Genomic DNA, 24569 nt, shown 5'->3' on the forward strand with positions numbered 1-24569 from the left:
GAGCTCAGGCCTGTGTTGCAGTGGCCTTAATTTAGGTTTCACTGTCTTACCATTTGGATTGAAAGATAAATAAAAAAATATCTTAGCCTTGTCATAGGGTCCTAAGGGGGAAGGCACTCTTGGGGGCAGTATATTCTTATTTACTTGTTTTGTTAAATGTTGCTATATTCAGCAATTTTGTACAAAAATATATAAATATAAGTAAGGGTGGTCATGGAGGAGCAGCAGGTAGGCATAACATTCAATTTAAAGTAGCTTAATAAGTGCCAAGGCAAAATCCCACCAATTCAACCCAAACTAATGTAAACTTAACTGTATACAATCATCCACCCACCCCATTTCATAAAAAATATTCTCTGGTACTACCAGATTATACATTATATAATAGATTTTGAATCATCTAATTTTATATCAGCATTTAAATGCTGAAGGTTAACGTTAGAGTAAACAATAAATCTTCATATCAATTTTAAACAACACTTCTGAAATACTGACAACCCTAAACCTCAAAGTGCATTTTTTAGGGAGAACAGCAACAAGTGCAAATGGGCACCACTTCTTCTTCAGTAGTATGGTAGAAAATCCACAAAACGTGTCCTTCATCACTGCGAAGTGCCCAAAGGTGTCTCACTGCAGAACAAAAATGAAGAAGTCTGTTAGCACTAAGACTTGTTGTCCGCTGCAGCTGGAGTTCAGTGAATCATGTGAACCAATGACAGATTATAATTATAACAGTAAAACAAGGCCATCTGGTAACAGCTCTTTGAAAGCGTCAGAATGAATCATTCAGACTTGGATGGCATTAACATCGAGAAATCTGACAGTGCATTTTTATTAGTGGTGGCGTTCAACCAGAGGAATTTTGTCTCTCACAGCAGGAGAGAGGGGTTTTTAAGTTGGGGGCAGTGAAACTAAGCTTTTTGAAAGCACCCAATGAGGCACTGACTTTACTTTTGTTGTGATGTTTCTCTTTAGTTTGAGGAAAGTTATTTCCTAAATACTCTGCATCAGCAAATTTGAAACACTCAAATACCGTATTTAACTGCCTCTTTTATGACTAGACTATCAGTCTGTATTTTCCAAAGCTTTGGCTATCATTTGTACCCTCAAAAAGTAGTTTCCTTCTGTGGCGTTCAGTTTTTAGATGGGTGTATTGTAGTTGTGTCTGGTAGCATGGAGGAGCATCTGTGGGGAGTTAATTGAGGCGATCGACTGATCGTGAATTCACATGCAGACATGCGCGGTTCAGTTGACTGCCTCATTAGTGCTTAGGGGGTCTGTTATCAGCACACCTGCTTCCCTATCCATATATAAAAGGAGTCTGGGCAGGAAACGGGGAGAAGAATGATAGAAGAAAGAAATGAGGACCGTTAAGTGAGAATGCAGTATCAGGGCCTGAGCCAGTGTGATGGTGAAGGAAGTGGAAGAGCAGTTGGTAGCCCAGTGGAAGAGCAAGTGATCAACACTCCGGGAGTTGATCTTCCCTCACCGATAAGGTACGATGCTAGGATAGTGTGGTGGTAGACAGATGGACAGCTGGCTCCGAGTGCTCCAGCAGAGGCTGAAGGAGGCAGCCAAGATGGCAGCCAGAAGTGGGAACCACAGCTGTTGGCATCACTGCCGGTTGCAAGACTACTTGGCTGAGCTGGGGAGTGAAAGACACACTGGACTCATGAAGTATAAGAGAAAGGACCTGATAATTTTCATTAAAACAGTGCACTCATAACTAAATGAACAATAAATAGTGATGAAAGCAATGTCTTTTTAAAAATTCCTCCATCCATCATCTAAACCAGCTTTATACTGAGTAGAGTCGCAGCGAAGGTGGAGCCCATACCAATAAGTAGAGGGCCCAAGGCAGGGAGAACACATGGACAAGGTGCCAGCCCATCTGGAGTTTCCAATTATGTATTACATATTAACTGATAATAAAAATGTGATGCCTGTTGAATGCTACATTATCAAGTGAGCTTACCTGTCTCCATTGTTCAGTTCAGAGTAAGTTGTGTTCTGATTCAGAGTACTTGCTGCAGAGGTATGTTCTCCGGTCTGGAGTTGTTAGCCTCTTGGTTTTCAGGATCATTGCAACAGTTGTTCCGATCTGTATGGTGGGTTGGGAGTAAACACAAAACATATGTTTGAGTATGAGTAATTTTTAGTAGTGTGAAGGCAGGTGACCACAAAAACCGAACGGATGAAGATGCAACATGTACAAGTGCACGTGACACTTGGCATGCCTGACTGGATATCTGTACCTGTCTGACTTTAAAGAAGATAGAAGCTACATTGAAAAAATAAATAAATAAATAAAGCATTCCATCAATCCATCAATTAACCCTAACTCACTTATCAAGGGCAGAGCTAATCCCAGCAACCATTTTGGCACAAGACAAGAGTGATCCTTGGACAGGGTGCTTCTTTCATGTCAATTATTTAACTTGTTTTTGCAATATTTGAGTTGAACGTAGAAGGGGCAAGTGGCTTTGTGACTCCTCCCATGTAAATTTCAAACCAGTGACAAAATAAACAGATGAAAAGCAAGAGCTATGCTGCCACTCCTGGTGGTTTGACTACTTGCCACACCTCTTACATGCTACCAAAAGCACTCTGTGATCTGACCTACTAGATCTTTCTCCTGCCCATGAGCCCTTTCCTCAACTACCTTCCTCAGCCTAAGTTTATTAGTGCAGTTCTAAGGGATAGCTGGTCAATATTCGCACTGCAATCACTTCTGGAAATTAAAGTGAGTCCATAAAGTCTTGATGCTACCAAACCAGAGATGTTTACTGTGACTCCTAAAATCATAGAACTCTAGAACTACTTCCAGGCCTCAAAAACATCAGAAATACAAAATACGCAGTCTGCTATCACTTTCAGTTTCATTGTCTGGTTTAGTGGTCTGACAAACCAAAATTAATAAAAGCTCCAGAAGATTACTAAGCATGCAACTAAAGTTATTGGGGCTGACGTACAGTAGATAAGGCAAATGTGTGTGTCAGAGGACAACGCAAAAGAAACTGTAAATCATCTCAACTGACGACAGGCACTCATTGCATGCAGAACTTAACTTCAGTAAATTAGGAAGGAGAGTTGCTTTGAAAACCCACACAAATCGCTTCAGGAATTCCTTTCTTCCTAGTGCCATATGACTATTTAATAAGGAATATCGGAGAAAATGATTAAGGTTTAATATGTATCTTCTAACCATTTTTGTGTAAATATGCACCCAACTGCCTTACCTTAACCTGTCTTGTCTCGGTTTGTTTTGCTTCATTTCTTTCTGTCTTGTTATTACATGCAACTGAGAAGGCAAACTTCATGTTTTCTTTTATAAACAAAGCAACCCTGAACCTTATATTTTGCTATTTAAAAATGAAACTCCAAATAGAAAACTGTATTTGTACTGCCTTGTTGTTACTCTGAATTGGGTGGGGGGCACTCTGGAGGGCTGGATGTCAAGAATGGAGCTTTCTAACAGAAAAAGTAAATTAAGCAAACAGGAAAAATCGTTTCCAATACATGTGTTCAAACCCTGCCCTACTAAGAAAAGTCGATGAAATGAGCAATAAAGACCACTGATCTACAAACACAGTCATCATGTCCAACATTTGAATGTTTTTAAAGAATGTAACATAATGCCTTTAACAACTACTTACAAGCTATGCAGCTTTTCAGAAATAGTCGCCGTTTCACATACAAGCATACCAGTGCAGCTAGCACCCCCAGTGCGGCCAGTGTTGGCCCCACTATTACCATCACTTTTCCCACAGTTGGCCCTGCACATAAAGCAAAAAATAAATTAATCATCCCATCAAAAGGCATAAAAAATGGCAGAGTAAGCAACACAGGGACAGGATTCTTGTATTATAAATGTGGGTGGCCCCCCATAATCTGATATTCTCTTCTAGTAAATTTTGGCTTCTCACTTTACTCTTACTCTTATCTGGCATTTCCCCAGGTATACCAGGTCGGCATCACCTTTTGGTCCTAGTGGTGACAGTGCACTACTACTTTATAACAGAAATTCAAATTTAATTATTTATTCATTTATTATCTAATATAGGGCTGCGGTGGGCTGGCACCCTGCCCAGGGCTTGTTTCCTGCCTTGTGCCCTGTGCTGGCTGGGATTGGCTCCAGCAGACCCCCGTGACCCTGTAGTTAGGATATAGCGTGTTGGGTGAATGGATCTAATATAGGGTCATTATTTAGGATTGGGGATGGAGATGTGGAGACTATGGAGTGTTAGCTGTGGATGGGGTGCTAGACTGTGACAGGGAAGCTTCTAATCAGAACATATTTAAAATCTGATAATTCAAATGGAGGGTGTAAGGTGGATCTGCAGAACATCTAACTAAATAGGAAGAGTAAGCATGCATTGTAGGAGTCCAAACTTGCCTGGCTAGTAAAGGGCACTGCCAAGGAGGGACAAGTCAGAGGACTGTCCTGAAAATATCCTTGACAGGAGGCAGAGTGTCACAATGGCAGAGACAGAGCACTTATGGATATCTGAAAGAGATCAGGTGCCACTAGGGAATGATAGACTCAACTCTAAACTGTGAAGAGAGAAAGTGAAAGGCAGAGAGACAGAATTTTAATGGGAGAATGGAATAGCAGTTCCTTAGGGGCAGACAGAAAATAAACAAGGGCAAGGGGTGTCTTATCAAATATTTTAGAGTCAGATTGAGACTGTTGGATAGAAGCTACAAGACTTCCTCAAATCAAATCAAATTTAATTTGTCATTATTTTATTTGCTACTAGCTGTCCCCCTCAGCTCCGCCCACACAGTAGTGAAACAGGACAGTGCGGAGGGCCCTGCCCAGCTCCCCACTCCTGACATCACACTTCCCCCTCCCCTCGGCCCGCAGCCCCTGTCTCAGATTAGCGCGAATATATCGCTCCTGCAAGTGAACTATGATTCTTAGCGCAATGAGAGAAGACACAAAATCAACCAAAATGCTCAAGCAAATTATACAAGAAACAGATCTAAATCCGTTAAGTAATTCTCCCGTTCGCTAGTTAAGCGGAGGTAAGAAACGCCCTGAGGCCGGCACATGAGTGAGGAGGGCCCTGCCCCCCTTGGCCCGATGCGTGTCTCTCGGATTCACACAAATAAATTGGTACCACAAGCGAAATATTTTACATAGCACAATGAGAGAAGTCGCAAAGTCAACCAGAATGTAGTTCTCTGGTGAAAAGTGGACAGACATACAGACAGACAGACATTATATTTTATATATAGAGAGAGATCTTGGAAGTTAGTGGCAGCTTTCACATTGCAAATTTCTAAAGTGGGATGTATTGTGGTGTGATTCCACAACTAAACACCAGCACGCTCACCAATGTAGTACTCTGGCTTTTAAGTAAAGCTATGTGAATTCACAAAGCCTGAAAGTCAACTGATTATACAGAATTTATCAGAGTTTACACATCTGTTCATTTTCTGGAGTCCCAGACGGCTGGGGACCCTACCCAGCCAAGATGCCTAGACGGTCCCCGAGAGGGACGATACTTCCCCTGGGCCACGAGAGGGCAGCTGCCCTGGTCTGCTTGTGGGCCACTTGAATGGAGCTAGGACGCTCATCCCTACCGAAGAACGTGGCCACCGCCAGGGGGTGCCCGGACGGTTATGAAATCCTGGATGGCAGCACTTCCGCCACACCAGGAAGTGCTGCCGGAAGAAATCCCAGGGGCACCCGGAGTGCTTCCAGGTACTCTCTTGACACTTCCGCCACACCAGGAGGTGTCGTCAGGGGGAGCACCTGGAGCCCATCCGGGTCAGTATAAAAGGGGCCGCCTGCCTCCAGTAGACGAGCCGGAGTTGGGAGGAAGGAGATGGAGCTTGTGAGGAGGGGAGAGGAGGTCAGAGGAAGAAGAGGAGAAAAATCGAGAGAGAGAGAGAGAGAAAGAAAGGAAGAGAGTTGTTGGGATAAGGCATTGTGGTGCTAAGGAAAAATAAAGGATTGTGCTTTTGGACACTCTCGTGTCTGTCTCTGTGTGTCCGGGGGGTATGCTTTCCACACTGGACAGGCATTGGCTGATATGCAGAGTATGTGAAGATCTTACCTTGAGTTGTAACTGAGATGGGGTCAGTGATCATCTTGTTTGCACCTTCAGTCACTGCCTCAGAGAAGAGCTTCTCTACCTTCTCTGTGAACAGATTGGAATTTAAAGCACAACACATATTTTCAATTTTTTTTTTTTCAAACACGTCAAACAGATACACAATGACTATGTATATCAGTCTGGTACTAACAATGTGATAAAACAGAACCATTATGTAAGAAATATAATAAATCATTTTGCCTTCGCCCATGATTAACTGCTTGGGCTGAATCTTAAAATTGTAAAAAGAAGGTCAAAATTGTGCAATGTTTTTAATTAAAAAACATAAACTGAACACAATGACTATGTAAGTCAGTTTGAAAAATGTATCACCATAATGCAAAAAATAAACTGTTCAATTTGTTTTTAGTGCATAGCACTCTTTAGTGCACCATAACAAGTTTACAGGTTAAAAACAAAAACATTTGAAATGACATGCTATGCACACGCAGAATACAGATTAAAACAAACCAGTTTCAAACGGATTAACATAAAAGGACCCTAACAATGCAGCATATGTCCATTAATATAATCGGTGAGATAGGGCCAGTTGACAATTGTGGAGAGGAAAACTAAAACTCCCATCAGCAGAATCCGTGGTGAAAACATTCCTATATAAGCCGTCAACATGCCCCTTATCTACTGTGCTTGTTTATTTTGTCATCAGGTCCTGCTGTATTTTGCCAACCATGTGCTCATCCTGCATAATGCGCTGTGTTACAAAACGTTAAGATGTGCCCTCCATAATGTTTGGAACAGAAACATATTTTTCCTTGAATTGTACATCGGCTTCACAGTTTAAAATGAAAATGGCAATGAAAAAAAAAAAATTCATGTTACTTGTGTCGCATAATCAACATACCTATTATTCAGTTGTTTTCTCAAAATATACAAAACAAATGCTTTTTTACTAAAATATTATTAAATAGTTACTTTCAGAATTATCAGCACACATATAAACAGGAAATTAAAGACTCACGGGACTGACACCTCTCCCCCTCATTTGCTGGTCAAGAGTCCTGTCTTCATTTCAAAAAGTTTCTCCATTGAGTCTTCAGGCTTCCTGTTTATGTACACACTGATAACTCCAGAGGCAACTGTTTAACAATATTTTAGAAAAAAAATGCACTCATTTTGCGTCTTTTTAACATGCTACTGGATACCTGACATGTGGATTATGCAAAACAAGTTTAATGAGATTTTTTGTTGTTGTTGTTTTTCACTCTTTTTTCTATGGATATTTGTCTCATTGTTTGCCATTGTACAACACTGGTCATAAACTGTTTTATATCACAGACTTATTGTCTATTCTACATGAAAACATGTGATTCAAAATGTAAGCATGATAAGTAACGTATACCATAATATGATTTTTAGGTGGAATATTCATTTAACTTAAGAAAATAAGATCCTTTACTCTTGGCAACATTGATCAGTTTTACTCCACCTTGCAGCCCTTTCTGGATTATTTTTCAACATTTATCAACACCCGTTTTACTTTTAGGTGTACTCCTCTGTCCTAATCAAATATATTTTTCCCATCATAATAATGCCTAGTTTACAACATTAATTCATTTAGTGCTTGCATTTTGATTACTGGTTTCTAAGACTTTAGTGAGTATACCCTTGGTCATTTATGGTGACGCTTTTTGATTCACCCACAAGAAGTCCAAGGTCTGCCACGATTTTGACTTTTTCAGTCCTCGTGAATTGCTCAAGTCATAAAAGCACAGGCATTAAACCACAGAATTAGTGGATGGTGTACAATTCAGTGAGGTCAGGTCCTTTGATGCATATGGACTTGAGAAAATGTATCAAGGAAAAGAAATGAAAAATTTCAAATAGCGATTGTTTTGTCTGGAACAGGGGTCCCCAACTCCAGTACTGAAGGGCCCCAGTGGCTACTGGTTTTCATTCTGTCCCTTTTCTTAATGAGTGACCTGTTTTTGTTGCTAATTAACTTCTTTTGAATTCATTTTATTAGACTCAGACCCCTTAATTGTTTCATTTTCCTTAATTAGCAGACAAACAATAATGAGGTACAAAATGAGCCAAAACATGACCAGCATACAATATCTGAAAATAAAGAAAGATGAAGGTCTCAGGAATGTTGATCTGCTCAGGTCCACAAAACATTTTAACTGTGCTCTTAGAAAACAGAAAATCCACAATGTCGGATATGTATTCTGTTACACAATGAGAGCAGCAACAAGCCGTGGAATAAAAGAACGGGTTTAATTAACAAGAATCAGCGCATAATGAAGCAACTTGTTGGAGTCAAATTGGTTGGAGTTTGAGGTCCCGACTTAGCTAGTCTTCTGCTGGCTCACTCACGTCACATTTCATTTCTGTTTGCGTTCCGTTTAAGGAAAGAAATCAAGCAATTCAGAGGAACAAATCTTAAAAAACAAGTCCATTGAAATAAATTTAAAACAAGTTAAGTAGCAGCAGAAACAGGTCACTCATTAAGAAAAGGGTTAGTATGAAAACCTGCAGCCACTGGGAGTTGGGGACCCCTAGTCTAGAATATACTTCCGCTTTCATAAATGTTACAAAATGCTAATTTTATCTGTATTAGTGATATGTAAATAGGTGGTGTAAATAAAGAATCAAATAAGATGAAACAATGAAAGGTTAAGTACTGAATGTATGCTTACCAATAATTTTTAGCACAATGATGAGACTTTGGGGGATTTCTGCTGCTTCTTCTATCTCAAATAGATATTCTCCTTCATCTTCAAAGGTGACCATACTGAGACTTAGGGAGGCATTCCCTTTCTTTAGTTCACTTTCTGACATATTTGCACGGCTGTAGTTTGTTACATTCTTATAAATCAGCTCTGACAATTTTGATTTGTCTTTTGCTCTTGTCCATTTTGCAGTGGTATATTTCAGTCCATATTGTGGGCTGCTCAGTTTAAAAAAACTCGGCAGTAGTACGTCTGATTTGAAAGTGGCTGTCACTTCCTGCGGCGGAGTGGATATTTTCACAGCCATACAAATGCCTAAAAAAAAAAAACATAAGCAAATTTCTACACCAGTCCCCCAAAAGAAACTATGATGTCAGGCTTTAATGAGATGTATGCACATCAAAACAAACTGAAAAGAGGACAATCAGCCTGGTGAAAGAAACGACTCTACAGACATATTGTGTAATATAACTAACTTATTTACAAAATCGGATTGAACTCAACAAGAAATTTTTAAAAATGACCTTTAAAAATATAATCCATGACAAAAACAGATCAAGCAGAGTTTCAGCTTGATGAAAGAAATGACTTAAAAGCAATATGGCATAACAAAACTAACTTTTTACAAAGTTTGACTACAAAGGGTGAACCACCTACAAATGTGCTCACACCAGGTTTTAAAAATCCGATTTTTTTGCCATATGCATTTCCCTTTTTTTTTTTTTAATGTATGAATATTTTCATGCTGCAAAGATTTATAAATCACTACTGTACAGGTCTGGCCTAGGATTTTTCAAGTCCTAACCCCTTTCCACTGTGCTTGTATGGAGAGCTTTCTAAAACCTGTGCCTCCATAATTTTTTTTCCGTTCTCATCTCCCTATCTGTGCTGTTGCTCCATGTCATGTGACAAATAAATAATCAGCAAAAGTCGACCATAAAAGTATAAAACAAAAAATTGAAAGTACTCTCATATTCATGTTATTTCTTTTTCATTTTAAAAGTGTTTGACCCTTTGACTTTTCTCTGTTATGAACATGAATCCAGCTCCAGCCTCCCAGTCCTCTGTTTCTGAATTCACAGGCTGATTATAATACACATTTGTTTTATTCCCCAAACTGTCTGAATCTCACACTGATTTTCCAAATCATAACGGCTATTTCCGTTCAAGGTATCTGCCTCATCTGTTCAAAATTATGATGAAAGCTGTGGTGATAACATTTCAAATATACAGAGGCGCTGTCTTCTTCCGGATGTGCCTTTTATTCTAGCTCCATTGAAGGAATTGTTTGCTCTACAGTCAATACATGTTATTATTTCTTGTTGATGTTTTTACAAAGTTTTGTTGTTCCAAAAAGAAGTATTTTAAAATGGATTCTCATCCCCTTAGCTTGACTCAGCCCCTCTACTCTCTCATTTTAGTTGTACTGTATGTCAGGAAGGTGTGCACGGAGCAATTAGGATCTGCATAGGCTCATCCCGACCCTGCTGAACAAACAGGCAGCATGTACACAACAACAACAAATGATGTCTCTACGCTGATGTGAAGAAAACATGCACACTTCAGGACACAAGTAGAGAATGTGCAGACTCCATGCAAACACAAAGACAAGGTGAACATTAAAAATGTATATAACAAATTCTACACAACCATGGCCCAGGCTGGAATTTGAACCAGGGACTCTGGTGTTGTGAGGTACTGGATGGATGAAAGAGAGCTTAGGTTGATAACAAAGTACATGAAGAAGCAACTATAAAGACAAGTACAATATCACAATGACTACTAAGCCATGCCAAGTCTACTGTATTTAGGATGGTCATAAGCTTTAGACAGAGCGAGTGAGAGGTCGCCGCCCTTTAAAACTTAACAGATTATGGTTTCTGCTAAAGGAGTACCTAAAGAAGAACAAATTCAGAGTTTTAAATGGAATATCTCTCTCTGCTAGACTGCATGACCTGAATTTGTTTAGGTTTGAGCAGATAAGAAAACAGCTGGAAGAGAATCCACAGTTAGAAGACAAACAACCTCATAAAACTTGCTTCAGCTTTTTATGTTATTATATTCAACCACAAAGTTATTGGTACCATTTACTCTTATCGACTGTAAATTAGATTAAGCAGGTGTGATGTTACTCTACGAACATTTTTTAGTTGACATAATGCAGTGAATTTTGGGCTAAAATCAGTAAAAGTCTATTGATCAGGGGACTCTGTTTCTCTCCTAAACGATCAGAGGTTTTTAAAGCCTTTGGATTTATTAAATGCTGCCACAAAGCAAACTGACCTGCATTCAATGTATGCAAAGTGCATGATACAATTATTATTATTTTTACTAGGGGGATCCCCCCCCGCTCGCTTCACTTGCCAGCCCCTCTGGCCTGCACTACACGCCAGCCACTTCGTGTCTCTGCTGCTCACGTTGTGAAGAGGGGGGTTGAATGCACCCCAAGTAGACGCGGTCGCTCCTCTGAAACACCCTCTTAAACGGTGATACAATAGGAAACAAATACAGTTTTTTTTTTTACCTCCTCTTTGCTCGATCAGCTGCTGGCTTGCTGCTGCTGCTGTGCCGCGTGATCTGCAGCTCATGTGGCGCTTCGAACATTTAAAAGCCTATACAGCAGCTGTCATACTCTTTGTCTTTTATTTCCGGCCCCGGACATGGTTAAATCTCTTGGCACAAAGTCTCGTCTTGCAGGACGTGAGTTCTTTATATTTTTTAGTTCATAATTTAAAAAACGGAATAAGAATCTGAAAATCTAACAACATCACATTAAAGTTTGATAAATTCTGTAAAGAATGATACCAAACATAAATGTGTAGGTTTTAAAATAAGCCCGATTTAAAGTGTGACAAAAAAATCACATAAAATTGTTGCACAAAATCGTTGCACTTTAACTCTTAAGATTTTATATATAGAGAGAGAGTAGATTATTATTATTACCTGTGCTACCCATCTAAGATGGGCTGAAATCTAAGTAATCAACACAGACCTCAGCATTAACATAAACTGTGCACTATTTATTAGAATATATTTTGCAATGCATGTAGTAACAAAATGCATTGAATTTGTCATTCCAACAGATGGTGCAGCACATACATTTGAAATTACAAAACATATTACTACAAGTATTTCTGATGCACCACCTTTAAAAATGACAAATGTAGTGCATTTGTCTCTGTTATATGCCATTTGACATGGGAGTCATAAAAGCAGTGTTGATGTTTGTGATGTGCCATCTGTTGGAATGACAGAGACATAGCAACTGTATGGACACAAAGATATACAAATAATTATCCTTTTATTAGGTTGAAATATTACCAATAACAAGCTTGCTGCCTGTTTGCTTAGAAGTGCATTGGCTGTACTGGCCAATTGAGTCCAGAGAAAAATGAACACCTGATCGGCACAAAGCAGGAAGGGATGGCTATGGCAAGTCACCCTAATTATGTAATAAGGTCTACACATGGAAGTCCAGACATAAGCAGAAGGATGGTCAGTGACAGCACCCCAGTGACTGAGGAGCAAAGTGATAGCAGGGTCAAGCCCTTCCTGTGTCCTGCTGCTATCCTATTAATAGTTAGGGGTATTAAAACAGGGTGGGCAGAGCTGTTTCAATGGCATAACTAGAATGTCATCAGCAAGAAATTACCCCTTCCTCCCCACGACATGATCTTCTCTTCTTCTTCTTTTGGCTGCTCCCATTAGGGGTTGCCACAGCAGATCGTCATCTTCCATATCTTTCTGTCTTTTGTATCTTGTTCTGTCACACCCATCACCTGTATGTCCTCTCTCACCACATCCATAAACCTTGTCTTAGGCCTTCCTCTTCCCCTCTTTCCTGGCAGCTCTATCCTTAGCATCCCTCTCTCATTATACTCAGCATCTCTCCTCTGCACATGTCCAAACCAACACAATTTCGCCTCTCTGACTGTCTCCCAATCGTCCAACTTGAGCTGACCCTCTAATGTCCTCATTTCTAATCCTGTCCATCCTTGTCACACCCAATGCAAATCTTAGCATCTTTAACTCTGCCACCTCCAACTCTGTCTCCTGCTTTCTGGTCAGTGCCACCATCTCCAGCCCATATACCATAGATGGTCTCACTACCGTCCTGTAGACCTTCCCTTTCACTCTTGCTGATACCCGTATGTCACAAATCACTCCTGACACTATTCTCTACCCACTCCACTCCCTGCACTCTCTTCTTTACCTTCTCTTAGGTTCTTAGGATTTTGGGGTCCCTGGGGAAAGGTACCTGTCGGCACCCTGCTGTTTCTATCTGTTTGAATGTATGATAATTATTTTATCCGTATGAATGGGTAATAATTAGTGATGTATAGCTTATCATTTTATGATTATATATCATATATATCAGATTTGAGAGAAACATATCAAAAGGAACCAACTGACTATACCAAACATAGCATGTAAATCAAACCTTTAATGTAAAAAACATCTTGTGTACTTTCATTTTTGCAAAGTCTTTGATTAAGTCTGAATAATCAAGCGAGTTGACGACTTCGTGCTCAACTGATATTAACGCTAAGCCATTCAGTCGATCTTGCGTCATGCTTGTTCACAGTTCACTCATAATCAGCTTGAGCTTTGAAAAGCTGCGTTCAGCAGATGCAACAGTTACAAGAAATGTCAAAGCGATACGTAATGCAACCGAGATATTTGGAAAAGAATCTTGCAAATTATTCTCGTACTAGGCTGACCCGACTTTTAAGTTGACCACTTCTAAAGGCAATTCAATATGTAGATCAAATTGATATTTTATACAAACTCATTAATTTGGTTATATTGCATTTGAGCGGTATTACTTTAATACTCGTAGTTTCTGTTATTTTTGTGATGAAATTTTAACTTTTTTTCTATATTGAGGTCGCCCTTTTGAACCCCCCTGATCTACACGGCGAGGCATTTGTACTCCATCAACATTAATTATTTCCAGACATAATTTTGTCTATTTTTCCAGTGCATCGCTCACAAAAGCAAGGGAACGATGGGAGCACCAGAACTCTGCTCACATCATGTCGCTTCGTACCGCAAGCTGCAAGTAGTAAGTCTGTGATAAGCGGAATACCGCTACGCTTTCCACTCACGGGACGGAAGGACAATCCCGACCGCTTTTATATAGTAAGAAAGAAGAAGAAGATATCGCACAGTCTGGAGTAGAAAATCATCTTTTACCTGGAAAAACGAAACTCCAAATCCCATCGTGCATTGCAAAATGGACGGGGCGTGTGTGAAACTCCGCGCCTGCGTAACACTCACGGGACAGAAGGACAATCCCAACTGCTTTTATATAGAAGGATATGAACTGCAAACTTTTAAGAGCAGAAATAGTTTGTGGAACCAAATTTGCTGAATTGCATAATTAGGCACATGAACTGTGAGCATCAACATCGGACCCACTAATTTCATCTGTTAAACACTGTAAGTTATATAATTATAGCAAAGCAGACAGACAGAGCAAACCACCCACAGTAGTACTGTTTTGTGGAATGCTTTTATCCTCTCAGCTTCCGCTATTCATAGTATGATCGATCTGTTGCGCAGACTCCCTGGCAGGCGAGGAGCATAATCTGCCCTCCCACTGGGGCCCCAGCCACTACCTCAGGCCCCACCGTCACCGTCGATGCTGCCTGTTGTCACCATTTCCTCTCTGCTTGTGCATAACCATACTGATAATTCTACGACTGGAAAAAATTTGTACTTCTGAAATATGGACCTGTAAGTTGTACTGTATTTGGTTATGGCTAAAAAAAAATGGCCGGGCAGGGCCCTTTGGCAGTAAGGGCCCTAGGCAGGCGCCTCCTTTTCCTATGCCTAAGAATGGATCTGACTGCTGCTAATAGGATATCATATTGTGTGTCTATCACACTGTATCTGACATTGCCTATGCTTTTGCTTTATACTCGATCGCAGACATTCAAGAATTATTGTGCCCAGGGATTCTATTGACTGGAGTTTTGTCTTTCCTCTCCTCTGCTATTAACTGCTCATATCAGTTTGGATTCATCAGAAGATGGAACAGAAAAATTTCTGTGATTTGTGCCGATAATTCCAGAGCACTTGCCCTTCCTCACAATATCAGACATTTTAGGCATCAGGGAACAATCTAGAAAAATGGCTGACCAAAGTTAGCCTCCCTCTGCATTTGGAATTCAAGTTGTAGTTATAAGAAAATGGTGTAGAAAAACTGTCTCAGATTTCCATAAATAATAACCTATGAATTACTCTTCTATATGATATTAGAGATTTTTGGATATTGTGAGAAACTCCTTCAGTTGCACCCCAAAATGATCTTCTTTCTCACAGGGATAAAAAGCTATTAAAATGCATTTGATATTGAATTTGCAGTTATAAGACAGTGGTATACAGTAACACCTTCTTAAATTAGCAAAGTTATACCTAAGCATTTACTCTTTCATATAATGCAAGGCTATATGGGAATAGTCTGAGAAATTGCAGTGCATGCAAACTTTCCCCCATCTTTCGTAGGATTATGAAATGTTCTAAAATGCATAATAAATTTAAACATGCATTGCTATTAATGATGCTTAATGAAATCAACCTATTTCTTTATTTACTTATTATTTACCAGATCAATAAAAGTGATTATTTGTCATAGATGCGGTAAATACGTGGAAGACAATTTTGAGTCAGACTTTGCAAGTGAGGAATACACATAAATTGAAATAGTTTGTACAGACTCATTTGGTTTCCTTTAAATGTCCAGAGGTCAGTCAGTCACTCTGTCATTTTCTTACTCGACCAGGGTTACGAGGGGTACTGGAGCCTATCTCAGCTAGCATAGGGCACAAGGCAGAAACAAACCCTGGACAGGATGCCAGTCCATCGCTTGGTGAACACACCCCACCCAATTGTGTCTGTATAGAAGAAGCGGAGCGCTTCCAGCCGCTGCAGTGTAGCACTTCTATAATGGCACAATTCACACGCACTGCATTGTGGGAGGAGGCGGAGTGACGGGGAAATAGTTTTGTTTAATTTAACTAAGTTCAATGAAAGTCAGTGGTTTTGAGAAAACGTTGTCTGGCGTGTTTCTTTTCCTCGCAGGGCACCACACAGTATCTAAAACACGCGCAGATCTCGAGCTCACACCACGCTAACGTTGGCTGCCTGTTCAGTTTGCATCCGCAATAGGCTACACCGGGATGCTGAAGACCTGCGGCTGGCACGACGGCCAATATCTTACCCTCCAGAATTTCGTCATTTTTCAATGAAAACCCGGACAATTTTACTGTTTGTGAAAATCTGCCCGTGACCTTATTTTACTAGCGATAAAGAGGACCTGTCTGGGCTACAGAGGACGTAATTCTGATCACTTAACGATTACGTTACTGTCACGTAACGGATAGTTAATGCACATCGCAAATTCCTTCGATCCTGCCCGTATCCAAAACGTAAAAATCCACAGTCCCAAGCTTGCTAAAATCGTTTATAAATGAACCGTCGTGATCAGTTAGTGCGTCGAATAAACCATACACGGCATCCCCTGAAAGATCGCAAAACGCTATGCCCGCATACAGACGGAAGATTGCAGGTGAACTTCAAGTAAATGGCTGTCTGCAGAGAGCAGTTACTTTGCTTTAAGTCCTGAAATAATTAACGTTCACTTGCAGGCAGCATAAGATACGGTGATCGCGGAATCTGCTGTACACGTCCGGCTTTTAACATCAACCACAATGCTGCGCACATCTCGATCAGTCGGATAGCCACGATCTGATTACCTGCTATTACTCAAGACTGAAAAACAATCATAACACTTCGAATCTGAGTTTAATTAAAAATGAGAGAAAACTTACTGAAAATGACCAAGAAGGAGAAGACCGTGCCGCGCAGACTGTGCATCATTGAGTTAACAGATAATTTCCCTGAGGTGAAAGTGAATGAAATGAAATGTGATACCGGCGTTTGCTTATAAAGCACACGTTTGTAGGCGTTGGCTTTACAAGACAGCCGCCCTCTGGTGAAGTGCTTAATCTTTCAGACTACAAGGAACTGTATATGGCAAAAGGGAGGCACAAAAGAAATTCCGCAAGTAAACAGGTTTGGAGGTTGAGTGTATAAGGTCTGCCGAGAGTGACTTAATTTCAGATGTTTGAATGCATATGAATGGCATTTCTGTTGCATGTGTCAGTCAGTCATTTTCAAATCACTTAATCCTGAACAGGGTCATAGGGGTCTGCTTTTAGCATAGGGCACAAGGCAGGAACAAACCCTGGACATGGCACCAGTCCATTGCAGGGCACACACACACCAATTGCACACTGGGGCCAATTTAGGATCACCAGTTCACCTAACCTGCATGTCTTTGCATTGTGGGAGAGAAACAGTGCACCTGGAGGAAAGCCACACAGACATGGAGAGAACATGCAAACTTCACACAGGGTGGGCCCAGAACACAAAACCTGCACGACACACACACAACCCCAGTTGCACGTGTTTATTTGTTAAAAGGTTTGTCAAATTGTGCTCATGCAAATTTTTTCTAAACACTTTGGAATTACTTTCTTTTTTTGTTTTTTCGGCTCCTTCTGACTCACCAGTACAACAACAACTTCTATTTCTGTAGCACATTTTCATACAACAATATACGTATAGTTCAAAGTGCTTTACAAGATGCTAAAGAAAAAGTTACAAGAAAAGAAAAACAAATAAGATTAGGCAATAATATTAAAGAATACATAACAAAGAAAAAACATATAAATCTACTAGGGAGTTCACTCCCTGCTCGCTTCGCTCATCAACCACCCCCCCCCAGCCTGCGTTGCTCGCCAGCCACTTTGTGTCTCTGCCGCTCGTGTTGTGAAGATTGGGGCTGAACGCACCCCAAGGAGATGCTATCGCTCCTACGCAACCCCATCTAAAAATGGTGATACAATTGGAAACAAATACAGTTTTTATTGTACCTGCTCTTTGCTCAGTCAGCTGCTGGCTTGCTTCTGCTGCCGCACCGTGTGATCTGCATTTCGTGCACCGCTTCAAACGTTTAAAAGCCTGTACAGCAGCTGTCCTACTCTTTGTCTTTTATTTCCAGCCCTGGGCGTAGGTAAATCTCTTGACACAAAAACGGAATAAGAATCTGAAAATCTAACAACATCACATTAAAGTTCGATAAATTCTGAAAAGAATGAATCCAAACATATATATGTAAGTTTCAAAATAAACTCGGTTTAAAGGGTGACAAAAACGTGACATAACAACGTCACATAAAATCTTTGCACTTTTAGGCTTAGGATTTTATATATAGTGTAAAAGATAGCCCTGGACACAGACAGACACGGACTCCAGATATCTAAAAGCACACCCATTTATTTCACACGACACACACAGTGCACAAAACCCCCAATATTGCCCACAGTCCTTTTGCCTTTCTTTCCTTTTGCCGCCTCTACTCCTCCCATCGCAAGCTCCATCCTCTTCCACCCAACTCCAGTTCTTCAAATGGAGTGAGGCGGCCCCTTTTATATTTCACCCGGATGTGCTCCAGGTGCACCCTGATGGGCCTCCTGCAGCACTTCCTGGTGTGGTGGAAGTGCTGTCCTCCAGGATCATCCTGGCACCCCCTGGTGGTGGCTGCGAACCCCCACAGTGTTGAGCTTCCCAGTTCCATATCCGTGGCCCTGATGGAATCCAGGGGAGCTGTCCTCTTGTGCACAGGGAAATATATTGCCCCTCTCCCAGTCCTTCCCTGCTCCAGGCGTCCCGGTGTGGCAGGATCCCTGGTTGTCTGCCACAAGTGAGAGTAAATACAATCTTAAAAAACAGTTAAATGAGTCCAGTGATAAAGACAGATGACCAGGAAGACAGTAAAAAAAAAAAAAATCTGCAGGGGTTCCAAGGCCAAATGACCTCCCATCCACCCCATCGAAAAGAAAAACCACCACATATGATATGCTGTTCAGCTCACATTGATGTCTAGCTATGCAAGACATGGAGGTTCTTGTGAACATATCTCAAGTCACTGAATTTCCAATTAAATCATTCACAAGAAAAATGGAAGGGCTGTAAAACTGTAAGAGTAGGCCATCCATAAAAACTGAAGGAGATGAGTGAGAGAGGTCATCAAGAGACCTCCGAGAACTCTGAAGGAGTCATAAGTGACAGTGGCTGAGAGAAAATAAATGTTTTCCAGGTGCTTCACCAGTCACAGCTTTATGGGAAAGTGACAAAGAGAAAAAAAAACACACACACAGGACATTTCAACTGAAGGCACAATGGAGACTCTGACAACAGCTGGAAGAAGGTTAGACCTAAAGATAGCTTTTAGGCCATCAGATTAAACACCATGTTAATGTGCTCATTATCAAAGACACGCCATCCCCACCATGGAGCATGGTGCTGGCAGCCTTGGGCTGTATGGGAATGCTTCTCTGCTGTAGGCCCTGGAAGACTTGTGTGGGGAATATGAAGGCAACAAAATAAACTGAAATCTTAAGAGGAAAACCTGAAATCCTGCACCTTGAGAGAAAATTTGCTTTCTGCCAAGACAACAAGCCCAAAGCTACATGGCAGAACAACAATGTGAATATCCTGGAGTGGCTGAGTCACAGTTCAGAGGTCAGTACAACTGAGAATATGTGGCTGAACTTGAAAAAGTCTGTACACTCGCAGTACTCATGACAACTGTGATAATGGTTTAGCAGTTCTTTCAAAGAGAAATGGGGGAAAAAGTGTAGTGTCCAGATATGCAAAGCTAATAGAAAGAAGTAGACCTGTGCACATACAAATAACTCGGGGCTGTTATGGCTGCCATCTACCTGATACTGATGAGAAAGGGGTGAATAGTTTAGTTTATTTGGACCACTTTGTAGAGATCTGTTTTCACTTTGACTTTAAAGAGTCTTTTACTGTTGATAATTGTCAAAAAAAGCCAAATTAAATCCACTGTGGACATAAGGGCGGAGTGGTGGCTCTGAGGCTAAGGGTCTACGCTGGTATCCCAAAGGCTGCTAGTTCAAATCCCCATCACTGCCAAAAGAGATGCTACTCTGCTGGGCCCATCAGTAAGGCCCTTAACCTTCAATTGCTCTAGGGGCGCTGTACAATGGCTGACCCTGTGCTCTGACCCCAAGGGGTATGCGAAAACTAACAAATTCCTAATACAAGAAATTGTATAAGACGAAATAAAGAACAAAAAAAAAAACAACGAAGGTATATCCAAGGAGATGAATGTTTTTTTCATAGGCACCATATAACAAGTAAAGCTTTTATCTCCATAGCCACTGCTAAGGTAATGAAGCCTTAATTATGCCTGATAATTCATGTTTCATATCAAGTGAACAGAAAAGCAAAATGGAGAGAAGGTGGGAACAAGAGAAACTACACCGCTGTGACGTTTGTCATGGGAAATAATCTGCCAGGAGCCACAGGAAATGCAAGAAAAGACAGAACAAAGAGGAAGGGAGCTAAACATTCAAGTGCAAGTACAAATCTGTCATAATTCATTCATACAGGATACTCTTTGACCCTTAACCACAGTCTTTAAACATAAAAACTTAAGTGTTACCTCTTGAAAGATGATATTTATTTGAATTGTACAGTCGTGGCCAAACGTTTTGAGAATGACACCAATATAAATTTTCACAAAGTTTGCTGCCTCGTTTTTATGATGACAATTTGCATCTACTCCGGAATGTTCTCTCGAGTGATCAGATGAATTGCAATTCATTACAGAGTCCCTCTCTGCGAAGAAAATCAACTTAATCCCCAAAAAACTCATTTCCACTGCATGTCAGCCCTGCCACAAAAGGACCTGCTGACGTCATTTCAGTGGTCCTCTCATTCACACAGGTGAGAGTATCGTTGAGGACAAGGCTGGAGATCACTCTGTCATGCTGATTGAGTTAGAGAGATGAAGAAGGCTTCAGGGTGCCCAAGAAAGTCCAGCAAGTGCCAGGACCGTCTCCTAAAGCTGATTCCTCTGCGGGTACCACCAGTGCAGAGCTCGCTCAGGAATGGCAGCAGGCAGGTGTGAGCGAGGCAAAGACTTTTGGAGGATGGCCTGGTGGGTGTCAAGAAGGGCAGCAAAGAAGCCAAGAAAAACATCAGGGTCAGACTGACATTATGGGATTGGAATGCTGAGGACTGCTGGGGTCAAGTAATTTTCTCTGATGAGTCCCCTTTGTGATTATTTTGGGGCATCTGGAAAAAAGAAAAGGTGAGCGGTGCTACCATCAGTCCTGTGTCACACCAGCAGTAAAGCATCCTGAGACCAGTCATGTGTGGGGGTTGCTGCTCACTCATAATTTGGCCTTAAAACACAACCCTGAATAAAGAATGGGACCCAAACATTCTCGAGAGCAACTTCTCCCAGCCATCCAAGAACAGTCTGGTGACCAACATGGTGGAACACCGAGCGATAAGGCAAAAGTGACAACTAAGTGGTTTGGAGAGCAAAATGTTGCAATTTGGGCTCCATGGCCAGGAAATTCCCCTTTAAGAACTTGTGGTCGATCCTCAAGAGGCGGGAGGACAACCAAAAACCCACCAATTCTGAAAAACTCCAAGCAGTGATTATGTAAGAATGGGCTGCCATCAGTCAGGATTGGGCCCAGAAGTTGATTGCCAGCATGGCAGGGCAAATTGCAGAGGTCTTGAAGAAGAAAGAAAGGTTAACACTGCAAATCTTGTCTCTTTGCATAAACTTCATTTCATTGTCAATAAAAGCCTTTGAAACTTCTGAAATGTTTGTAATTCTACTTCAGTGTACCATAGAAACATCCGACAAGAAGATCTAAAAACACTGAAGCAGCAGACTTTGTGAAAACCAACACTTGGGTCATTCTCAAAACAAGCTTTTTCTAAAAGGTTTAATAAAACATACATTATTTACAGTAGAGCAGTAGGTCACCTGTTACATTTATTCCAATTAAATGAAGATTTAATCCGGCGGTTCTCAACCTGTGGGGAAGTAACAAAATACGGGGTGCGAAGATGTGAAAAAAAGAAAACAAGAATCAAAAATATGAAAAATCCATCTATTAAAACCAAAACAAATGAACTTAAACTACATTCTGATACTAGAAAAATAAATATAGAATTAGATAAATGTCGATAAAAGTTAAGTAGGTATAATAAAACTTGTAGCGGTGTATCAGCAGCAAAAAATATAGGAATACATTTTATTAGGGTTTCAAAATAATGGTAGGGGGCGCGATTAAAACTGTTATGAATATTCGGGTCGCAAATACTTAAAGGTTGAGATACACAAGTTTAATCAATTAATTTTGTTGTATGTGCAAAGTATAACCTTATCAATTATGTTTGCTTCTCTAGATGCGTGCACACAAGTTTAGGCTTACATTGACCAATATTCAAGTCTTATAGGAACAAGAGGTACATTTTGCGGCCACAACGTTCAGGTTTAGTGACATCAGCATATGGATCTTGTTCTTATAATAACTTGTACATACAAGGCTACAAAAGAAGCACAGTTTCCGGAATTGGGCGTCTTTTAGGGGGGAACTCCATACCTAATCAATTTAATCAACACACTTCATCTTTGCCTTGGTTTATATCCCGGGTCCTATCCCTCACTAATTCTATTACCACTTACACAAAGCTTCAAACCAACTTACTAAGCTTCTATTGAATCTGTCGAACTGCACATAAATTATGTTAACTTTTTTTTTTTTTTTCTTACAAGCATATACTTAAAACAGGGAATGTCATGTTTGTCCTCTGTTTATTTTATGCCCCGTTTGGTTATGTCCAGTACACTATGGTGGGATGAAATTGATTTCGATGCTGTGTTTGTAAGGCTGAAACCATAACCTTTTAAATGAACTCTATATTGAGTTCAGCTGTTCACAGTTCAGTGATAACAAATGTCATGCACGTACACATGAGAGACCGTTTAAGGCCTTTGGTGACGGTAATTCTTTCACGATCCAGGGGTTGGCGCTATGTGATAATGGCTTCCCTTTTCCTACTTCTGCAGAATGGAAGATTGACAGCTCTCCAATATCACTGCCCACCTGGACTCGCCTTTTCCTGCTCTCACACGTCATAACCATAGGAACCACCATCTTTGTCAGTCAAGTGAAAGCACTTCGGTCTGAGGAAGACTCAATTTGCATTTAACTGTTTTTTTTTTTTATTCATCCAGTTATATGGGGTTTGCCACAAGGTACCTCAACACTTTAAGGTTGTCCTGACTTGTTATTACAGTGGGATAATCATTGCGCTTGTTGTGATTGTAATAGGCTCGCTGTGCCAGACCAATCAAGAATTCGTATTCACGTACGTTCCCAGTGATGATGGGCGTCCGTATGTTGGAACATTAGAAGGTAGGTCTCAGTGTCATTATCATGGTGGAATGGTAGCAGTTCCTGGGATAGTCTCAGCTAGATATTCTGTTGGAGGGCTCGGTTAGGCACTTCAGCTTCAGTGATATGGGTCTGTTGCTCTATCACCTGGATTTTAAGAGCCTGTATCTCTGTGGCCATGGCCTGAAAGATCACTATTACATCTTACTGTTCCTTCATCTTCAATTCTGCATAAAATCCTGCCAACTACACCACTGTAATGATAAAACAAGACAACATCAAAGTGTTGGGAAACCTTGTGCCTAACCTCATGTAATTAGATGAATAATAATTTTAAGAAATGTTAAATGAAAATCAAATCTTCCTCAGGCAGGAGTCCTCTCAGGTGACATGACAAAGATTGGGGTTCATCCAGTTATGACATATGTTGGCAGGAAGAGGCAAGTCCAGATAGGCAAACCCTGGAAGTGACATCAGAGGAGGATAGCTGTCAATCTTCCTTTCTGCAGAAGGTAAAGGAAACAACAGCGCCAAACCCTGGATCGGCAGAGAATTACCATCACCAAAACCCTTAAATGGTCTTCTATACACATAAGCGTGACACAAGCTATTCCAAAGTACAGAATACACCCAATTTAAAATTAGTACTTAGCACTTTTCATTGAGAAAACAGTTATTTATCTTATCTAACAATAGTTAAAAGAATTCTCGATGGGTCTGAGGGCAGAGAAGAGGCCTTGAAGGGAACACAGCCTGTTGAAAGGAATTTGTTTTTCATTAAATCAAGCAGGGCGGCACGGTGGCACAGTGGGTAGCGCTGCTGCATCACAGTTAGGAGACCCATCTGGGTTCGTGGAGTCTGCATGTTCTCCCCGTGTCTGCGTGGGTTTCCTCCCACAGTCCAAAGACATGCAGGTTAGGTGTGCATTGGCAATCCTAAATTGTCCCTAGTGTGAGTGTGTGTTGTGTGCCCTGCGGTGGGCTTGCACCCTGCCCAGGTTTGTTCCTGCCCTGTGCTGGCTGGGATTGGCTCCAGCAGACCCCTGTGATCCTGTAATTAGGATATAGCGTGTTGGATAATGGATGGATGGATGGATTAAATCAAGCAGAAAAGTGGAGAACAGTTTTAACACATATAACACAGAGGGGAAAATAAATAAGAATCTATCTATCTATCTATCTATCTATCTATCTATCTATCTATCTATCTATCTATCTATCTATCTATTACTCTAACATTCTGTATAATTATTTCAAAGTATGCTAAATACAGTGAATTATTAATTTCTTTTGTAGGATTATTCGAGAAAAACAATCTTATATACAGATTGTAGTCACCAGAGATGGCAATAAAATCATAACATGTAAAGAGAGCCTGATACTGGGTGAGGAGAGAAGGGGTGAGGGATCTAAGAGTCGGGATAGCAGGGATAACAAGAACCATAGCAGAAATACTAGTGGAGAGACAGCAA

The 24569-nt window shown here is 40.7% G+C and overlaps 1 protein-coding gene across 1 annotated transcript; it reads right to left on the reverse strand.

Annotated features, from left to right (window-relative positions):
- Positions 1-489: 489 nt before the first annotated feature.
- Positions 490-16693, reverse strand: LOC120536183. Its single transcript, XM_039764511.1, has 6 exons — positions 16630-16693; positions 8762-9109; positions 6066-6149; positions 3657-3776; positions 1976-2101; positions 490-630 (listed from the first exon to the last, which is right to left on the reverse strand). Exons 1-5 carry the CDS (start codon positions 16676-16678, stop codon positions 2016-2018), a joined length of 687 nt encoding a protein of 228 aa, XP_039620445.1. The 5' UTR covers positions 16679-16693; the 3' UTR covers positions 490-630; positions 1976-2015.
- Between the last annotated feature and the right edge of the window lie 7876 nt (positions 16694-24569).

Source organism: Polypterus senegalus, chromosome 10 (genome assembly GCF_016835505.1).
Source record: "Polypterus senegalus isolate Bchr_013 chromosome 10, ASM1683550v1, whole genome shotgun sequence".
Classification (NCBI taxonomy): Eukaryota; Metazoa; Chordata; class Cladistia; order Polypteriformes; family Polypteridae; genus Polypterus; species Polypterus senegalus.

Excerpts from the sequence above, each read along its gene's own strand:
- LOC120536183 (XM_039764511.1), bottom strand. The coding sequence starts at position 16,678 with ATGATGCACAGTCTGCGCGGCACGGTCTTCTCCTTCTTGGTCATTTTC. Across the intron at positions 6,150-8,761 it reads CATTGTGCTAAAAATTATTG|AGAAGGTAGAGAAGCTCTTC; the intron begins GTAAGCATACAT and ends ATCTGTTCACAG. Across the intron at positions 3,777-6,065 it reads CATCTCAGTTACAACTCAAG|GGCCAACTGTGGGAAAAGTG; the intron begins GTAAGATCTTCA and ends CTTTATGTGCAG.